Source organism: Grammomys surdaster, unplaced genomic scaffold (genome assembly GCF_004785775.1).
Source record: "Grammomys surdaster isolate TR1022 unplaced genomic scaffold, NIH_TR_1.0 277, whole genome shotgun sequence".
In the NCBI taxonomy this organism is placed as follows: domain Eukaryota; kingdom Metazoa; phylum Chordata; class Mammalia; order Rodentia; family Muridae; genus Grammomys; species Grammomys surdaster.
In genome coordinates this window covers 1,554,930-1,562,926 of record NW_021604718.1, presented here as the reverse complement: position 1 = coordinate 1,562,926, position 7,997 = coordinate 1,554,930, and the positions used below count along the sequence as shown (strand labels likewise).

The 7,997-nt window shown below is 56.9% G+C and overlaps 1 protein-coding gene across 1 annotated transcript in view; it reads right to left on the bottom strand.

Moving 5' to 3' along the window:
• Positions 1–2,436: 2,436 nt before the first annotated feature.
• Lemd2 (LEM domain containing 2) overlaps positions 2,437–7,997 on the bottom strand; it is a 14,174-nt gene continuing 8,613 nt past the window's right edge. The window contains exons 6-9 of the mRNA XM_028777078.1: positions 6,891–7,036; positions 6,074–6,175; positions 5,903–6,005; positions 2,437–3,638 (exon numbers count right to left, since the gene is read on the bottom strand). Of these exons, the coding sequence (XP_028632911.1) occupies positions 3,488–3,638; positions 5,903–6,005; positions 6,074–6,175; positions 6,891–7,036 (502 nt within the window). The 3' untranslated portion in view covers positions 2,437–3,487. The remainder of the gene's footprint in view (positions 3,639–5,902; positions 6,006–6,073; positions 6,176–6,890; positions 7,037–7,997) is intronic.

Here is a 7,997-nt window from a genome sequence, read left to right as displayed (position 1 = left end):
AGTCTTGGGGGCAGTAGCTATTTTCACCTTCGGATGGCAGGATGGACCAACGCTCCGGTGAGGCAGACAGCAGGAACAGTACCCCCGCCAGGCAATGGTAGTGCTAGAATCTCAGCAGGTAAGAGGAAGGGACTTAATCTCTCAGGTTAGAAAGGAAAACAGAAAACAAAATCAAGTCAGTCTGAACAGAAGCTGAAGGATTAAGACCTTAGAGGCTCAGAGCCCGGCCTTTTCTTCTGGGATGGAGGTTTTTGTTTATTGACTGAATATTTATAGTGTACCAGACTCGGGCACACTTCAGGGGAAAGGATCAAAGACACACATGGCCGTGAGAAGCTGAGATTGGTGCAGTGGTGGCCAGATGACACTAAGTGAAATTTGTAGCAAGCCAGGGGTTGGAGAGACGGCTCAGAGGTTGAGAGCACTGACTGAACCTGGGTTCAAGTCCCGGTCCCCAAGCTGTGCGGTTCATCATCATCTGTACCCGTATTCACAAATGCCCACACAATTAAATACATTAAAAATATGTGGCAAGGCGGATTTACAGCAGAAAGGAGGGGTAAGCCCAGCATGGGGTGTAGTTGTAACCTTGGACAGGGAAGGTGAGAGGAAGCAGGCTTGACAGAGGGGAGTGACCCCAAGGGGGTCTAGGGGACACAGAGCAGGTGAGTAGTGACTGCAGAGACCCACAGGCAGGAGTTGGCTGTTGGGGTCCTGGTAGTGTTGGGGAGAGACTGATCCCCCCTTGCTACCGCACAGAGAGGCTGCTCAGCGTCCCCAGCCAGGCACAGCAGGGCATGGCTGTTCTGTGGATGCTGGCCCCATGCTTCCCCGATCTGGGCAAACATGTGCAGAGTAGCACCATGTCCATCCAGCTGTCTGCCTCTGCCATCCCTCGTGTGTCCTAGGGACCCTTTTCTGGGGACACAGTTGAAGAAGCTGCCGATGTCTCAAGGAGAACTTTCTGGGATAATTGGATGACATATCTGCTCTCCTGTCCCTTCTGTCTGGGAGGGGAAGGATAACAGATTTGAGTCTGCATGTGGACCTCAGCGTGGGGACTTTTTGAGCTCAAAGTCAATGGTGCATTAATTAAGGAGAACAGCTGCTACCCAAGTCGTATGATAAATCTGTGACGGATGGCTGTGTTTACATTCGTCGGGAGTAGACGAGCCCCTTGGAAGGTGGCTCAGAGCTCCTGGGTGCATGTCCACGCTGAGATTTGTGGGGTACAGTTTCCCTCACCTTCCTGATACTGCTTTAGTGGCACACACGGAGCCCAGGAGAGTTCCCACTAAGGATAGACAGGCCGGTAGTTGGGGAACATTTTGGACAGAGTGGTAGAACCGTCCAGGGCTAGCGCTATGGCTTAGCTGGTAGACTGGTGGCCCAGTATGCACAAAGCCCTCCAACCAACCCCCAGAGCAGCATAAACCCAGCATGGCGGTGCACACCTATCATCTCAGCACTTGGGAGGTGGAGGAAGAAGGTAAGAAGCTCAAGGCCAGCCTGGGCTACTAGAGAGCCTATCTCAGAAAGAAAAGGGGAGGAGAAACCAAACCAACAACAACAAAAAGTCCTCTTAGGTCACAGGCTTGTTACAGGGATACCCCCAGCCCCTCCTCTGACAAACCCCATGGCCCTATGCTGACCTCAGAGTGCTGTTTAAAAGCAAACACTTCTCCAAGGCTGCTAGCTGCTCTGAGTGCTGGGCTCTGGGACTTTCGTTGCTTCCTGTTGCCCTGGCTTCTGCTCTCCTTCCCCAGGCACAAGGCCATGGGTTAGTTTTCCCACCACTTCGGACAAAACGTGCTAAGGGAAAACCTTCCACAGAGACAGAGAGACACACACAGGCTGGTTTCTTCCTGAGTTGTTCACTGGGCCCTGCTACAGCTCACCCACCAGGTGTGTGCAGCAGTGGCCTGACAAGCTCACGTCCACACAGATGGGGCCAGCTGCGGACAGGAAGGAGGCCAAGACTGGCTGTGACCACGGTACATAGCTAGGCTACCTTGTTTCTGGGGCACTAGCCTTCAGGGCACTAGCCTTCAGGACCCTGCAAACAGGTTAATGCCTATAGCTTGTTCCATGGTTTTCTGGAAGCACCCCCAACTCTGCCCACCAGCCTACCACCAATGGCTGGGCCTGGAGACGGGAACCATGCCTCCTTTAAGGGTTTTACCAGCTCCACATGGTTTCCCTCGATTCTTCTACTCAGAAGCCCTGGGAGCCTTGGGACTCGGGGCTGCAGGCAGGCCAACATGGGACTGGAGCTCTCGGCCCACAGTGTTGAGTCCACACAGCTACCCAGCAGCTCACGTGGCTTTAAGCATCTTACCTGAAGCCCGAGGCCAAGGCAGCCTGGCCTACCCCAGCCCTCATTACACACCACTGCTTTGGGGAGATACAGGAAGCACCACAAACAAAAACCACATCTGATCTCAATAAATATTTTATTTTTCCAACAGTTCCAACCCCAATACAAAAGCTGTCAGAATTCTGGCTGGAACTTGGTCATAAGAACGGGTCTTGCCACGGGCACCGGCTCAGCCTCTGGTCCTGCTGACCACCCAGACACAAGGCAACACACATAATGCTAAATGGAGACCGTGTTTTATTAAGAAACAGAGAACAGCAATGGGTCCAAAAGGGGGCGTCCGTGTCTTCTGGAGGCAGCTGCACTTCACCTCCAGGGACTATCCTCCTGTGGCTGTAGGCCATGCTCGCTGGAAAGCCACCCCTCAGCTAATGAGGGGCCCCCATTGGGTGTTTTTGGAGGAGGTCCTCCATAGCAGAGGGCTAATGGCCCACACTGCTCCTTGTGGTCTGCAGAGGGCACTGTGCAGCCACGATGCTGCATCCTACCTGTTCCTGGCTAAGCCACCAGGAGGCCTGCTCAAGTAGGTGAAGAGGCTGGGGAGAGGCCGAGCTCCACCCTGGCTCAGACAGCACTGCTGACCTGTGAGAAGCCCTGAGGCACAGGCAGCTGCGGCTGGACCCTCAGTGCCTTCCAGATCCCAGCCGCCTCCGTCCTATCCCCTACAGCGGCTCCTAAGTTCTAACATCTTCCCCTTCTGGACAGAGGCCCAGGCAGGACTGGGACGGGTTCCTCCCCTCACCCTTACGCTCCCTGGAAACAGTGCAAAGGCACAGAGACCAAGCTTTGCCCCAGCCCACCACCAGACCCACCTCCCAAGCGAGGGGCTTCACCCTAACTGGCTGCTTCTAGCTGTGTGCAGGACCTCCAAGATTCCAACCACTGCCCGGCTTTCTATCCAGGGCATTCTAACAAGCCATTCTCCCCTTGCTGTCAGTCATACTGACGTAGATGAGGGGCTCACCCGGTCTCCTGGCTACCCTAAGTAAGCCCACATGTCCCAGAGCTGAGACCAGGAGGACGATCAAGGCAGGTGTGAATGAGCACCGAAGGTCTGTGTCCTTGCCCCAGTTGGGTGGCCGGGCCAGGCTGGCTGGAATAGGCCCTGTCCTATCGCTCTGAGTCAGAGAAAGAGGAAGGCTTAGTCCATCTCCACACCAGCATGTCCTCCCCGGCTACTCGGTGGGACTCAGTCTGGATCCGAGACTCATTGGAAGCCAGGAATTCCACAGCACGGTCCCACACTCGCTTCATGCGCCGCCTGAAAAGAGAAGGCAGGGCTCAGCGGGAGTCAGGCCGCCGCCAGGGCTGCGGCCACCACGGCTGCCATCCCACAGAGAGGACGCCTCGAAGCCCTACGGCACTTACCCACAAGTGGACGTGTGGTTAGGCACCAACATGGCTGTAGGGTAAAGTGGGGAGCTGGGGATTTCCTCACCTCCTGTGCTCCACAGGCCTTAGTGTGTGGAGCTAAGGGGCTGGCGGTGCTGGGTACCTGGGCCACGTGGGGACTGTGCTTAGCTCAGATGCAGCCCCCATAGCCCAGCAGGACATGCTGGTGTGAGGTAGACTGAGGAAGATGGGAACGTGCCCCCCACATGCTCCTCAAATCTTTTTGTTGGGAAGGGGACCCACAGAACGGTGACGGGGACCCATGACGGGGACCCACAGAATGGCGTCACTTGTCCCTGTCCTGCAATGCTCTCATCAGCCAACACACTACAGACTCAAAGGACTTGGAGATGCCAACCGCAGGCCAGGTCCTGAGGAGACAGGAGGGCCTGACCCGCCAGTGGCTTCAATCAGCTCCTTGCCAGGTCTTGTGTCTCCCCTGAGGCCCCAGTGTGCCCTTAGCTGGGGGCTCAGGAGATGGTCAGAAGCTAGTGGGGTGGGCCCAGGCCCACTACAAGTCAGCTCTGCACAGCTGTACCCAGCCCGTGAGGTCTCCATGACACGGCTGTAGTCAGGGTGCCAGGCCAGCTCTGGCTTGTGTTCCGATGGGGAAACGTGTCGCTATCAGGCAAGTCAAAGGACCAACAGCACTGTCCAGTGCTGCCTCCTGTGCCTCAGACTGGCAAGCCGAACTTCAAGGCCACCTCCTCAGCACCTGTCTCCTGTCCCTGGGGACCTGCCACTGCCCCGTGTCACATGGTTTCCCATGCTTCCTTCTCCTGCTCTAATGTTTCACCAGGGTGTGGACTCTGGGTCTCCAGTTCCACAGCACACACTGAGTGATGAGCAGTGTGGCCCTAGTACTGTGCCACACAGTGCAGCCGTCTGCAGTGCAATCCACTGTAAGAGCAGGAGGCTCACACAGGCTGGCGACACAGTTCACGGCAGGGCCAGAACGAGGCAGGAGTCTGGGTGCAGCAAATGGCTTCCCCTGGGAGATGGAGAGCCAAGGACTCACAGGACCCACAGGCTGCCCGCTCAGAGAAGCAGCGACCCCCTGTGGGCAGGAACTCCTGCCTGCAGCCCGCAGGGAGATGGAACCCAGCGGCTGACAAATGCATGCACGTTGCTGGAGAGCAGCCAAGACTTCAGTTCACAGGAAAACTGCTACTAGTGACATGGCGGCGTCAGCTGGTAATGACCCTGGAGCAGGACACAGAGACCCCAGCACTCAGGAAGCTACCCCACAGGGATTGTCAGTTCAAGGCCTGCCTGGGCTACAAAATGAGGCTGTTTCAATGAAACAAAACAAACAAAAACCCAGACCTGCAAACACTCTCCTCGTCTGATTCCCTGGCTGCACATAAGGGTAGCGCAGGGGACAGGGCCTGGGGACAGCTGCACAGAATGCTACCACAGCAGTCTGAATAAGTCCCCTTACTTCCCAAACCCTGGGCTTCCTCACCCATACATGGGCCCTCCACTGTTCTCAGAGCTGTGGGTCACGTGAGAACCAGGAGAATATGTAACCTCTGAGCATCACATGACACATGGCAGGGGACACTCAGCTAGCCAACAGCCCAGTCTGCACTGACACAGGGAGGACCCTGCTGGATGTCCCATCCCCACCGCCCAGCGTAGGACTTCAGGGTTGTGGTTGCAGAATCTAAAAAGCTCCCTTTCTCAGTGACTGACTCAGTGAAACTGGTGCCGGTCCATGGCCAAGAGTGGTCCCAAAGGCTGCTGGGAGGTGTTCTCTTGCTTGGGAGACAGTGCCTGGAAGTCCACTTCTCTGTTAGCGGTGACTAGGTACCGGCTGGCTGACAGCATCCACAAGGAGGGAGCTGGCTGCCCCAGGCACGGAGCATGGACCTGACTCATGAGAACAAGAGACCGTCCACAGCTGACACCATTGAGGGGACTGGGTCTCAAACTGGCACAGTCTGTAAAGGATGCTGATTGCCTGGGCCTCCTGCCTGGCTCTCCTGCCATAGAGCCAAGCCAGCAGCAGGGGGCAGGCAGTCATTCCCAGGAGGCTAGGCAAATGACCCTCAGTGGCTGTGGAGGCTACGGTCTGGGCTCCTCCCATGGGTCTCACTGGTCACCCGGGCTGCCCCCAGCAGCAGGACTCACCTGCTCTGTGGGGGGATGAGGCTGTCGCGCACGTGGAGGATGCCCACATATGGGTAGCGCTCCATGTCCTGTTCCCAGTCCACATAGTGGTCCTGAACCACGTCTGCAGAGAGAGGGAAGCAGTCAGCACGGGCCTGGTGGGTCTGACACCTCCCGCTGGGGGACACGCACCTATGATCTTCTTCACCATCTCATACATGGCCTGCTCTTCCTCTTCCAGCTTCCGCCATCGGTACTTCAGGAGGATCAGCAGCCCCCACAGGAAGGCCAGGCCTGCGACAGAAGGACACCATCCCCTACTGAGCACGGACAGTCTGCCTCCTCAGGCGTCCCAGGTACCGTCATATCCCAGCCCATCTCAACCTCACACCATCTTCTCCCTCATGGCTGGAGCCTGTGCTGCAGACCTACAGACAAGCCACGTGTGTGCACACTGAGACCCTGACAGCTCGGCATGGGGGCGCACTGCACAGGACAGCCAGGATCTGTCCCAGGCTATCTTGAAGGCTACCATCCCCACGCTCCAGCCTTTTCCTTTCAGGAGACACTTTAGGATGCTGCTGCTGGAGGGAGCCGAGCCAGGCTCTCCTTCCCTCCCTCCTGCACTCTGCCTCCTCCCCACCTTTATCCATCTCTGCAGATGTTTGCAGCTTTCTGGAGTAAAATTAGGCCAAGGTCCCACAGCACCTCCTGAGTGGAGCTGCTCTGTGCACTGGGACCCTGACTGGGCCAAGGGAAGCAGTGAAGACTTCCACGGGACCCACGAGTCTCAGGAAGGCGGACAGGCTCCTCCCCCACCCAAGGACATACATATCCACTTATAATACAGAGCCACCACCATCCCCAAGGGTAAAGACAGCCCAGGGCAGAGGCCAGTCTGTTATCTCCAGTTTTATGAGCCAGCCTCCCGGTGCACCGGGTAAGTGGCTCCTTCAGTGTCTCTGACTGGCGGGAAGGGATGGGGAGCATGGTAGCCGTGAGGACTTACACCAGAAGAAGATGAGCACGTGGGTGACCGCGGTGAGCAGGGCGCGGCTGAGGCGGCAGCCAACGCCCATCCGGGGCCGGGCGGACTCCAGGCAGACCACTTTGTCCACCGTGGTCACCAGCTCAGACGGGTCTTCCCCTTTCAGCCTGAAACAGGACGTGGGCTGTAAACACACTGCAGTGTGAGCCCCACTCCCAGCAGCAGGCGAGGGCACAGGAGGGGAGGTCTCCACTGCTCAGAGCAGCCCACTGTCCTGGCCATGCTCTTGTGTTTCCCGCACTGCCTACTTAGAGAGAAGGAAGCTTTAAAGATGGCAGCAAGCTTGAACCCCTGCCGCTGAAGTGGCGTCCCCCTCTGCCGGGTCTTTGACAGCCTCTCTCAGCATGCAGAAGATTAAGCTGTAAATTGGATTCCCACCTCCCAGCATAGAGAAATGGAAATGTTTACTGAAGCCCTGGTTTTGTGAGAGTGAGAGCATGTAGCAAGAACTGAAGACAGAATGGGAGGCTGCGCCTCTCTTCCATGAGAAGGAGGCACAAGAACTGTTTAAGTGTAAAGATCAGGGCACACCCACGAGGCCCATGGCAACTGGGAAACACCAGGGGACAGCGAGAGGCCAGACCCCTGCCCACCACATCTCCAGCTGAGCGGCCAGTGAGGAGCTGCAGGCACAGGAATGCCAGACCCGCAGCACTCTCTGGACTTGCTGCTCTGTGGTCCCCATTCCTTGCTCCCCAGTTTCAGCCCTGGCTGTCTGAGCTTGCTCACACCCTCCCAGCTGGCTGCCCAGCAGGAAAAGGCGAGTGTCATCATTGTCTCCCGGGTTGGCAGCTCCAGTGAGTGCCATGGAGGAGAAAATCCGTGTTCTCCTCTGCCTTTCCCAACGCAGGGAAATCGCTGAAGCGCTCCGGGCAGCTGTTTTTAAGCCATGGATCTCAATCGTGCCCTGCATCCAGTTACCGAGCTCTAGGCCGAGCTGCCCAGGGGGCCGTGCTGGATGCACTGTGATGGAATTAGTAATTTGGGCGGATTAGAGAAGAAGAGAACAAAACCCCAGAGTGTGTGTTAATATCAGGAGCTGGAACCGGAACACAGACTCTGACAAGA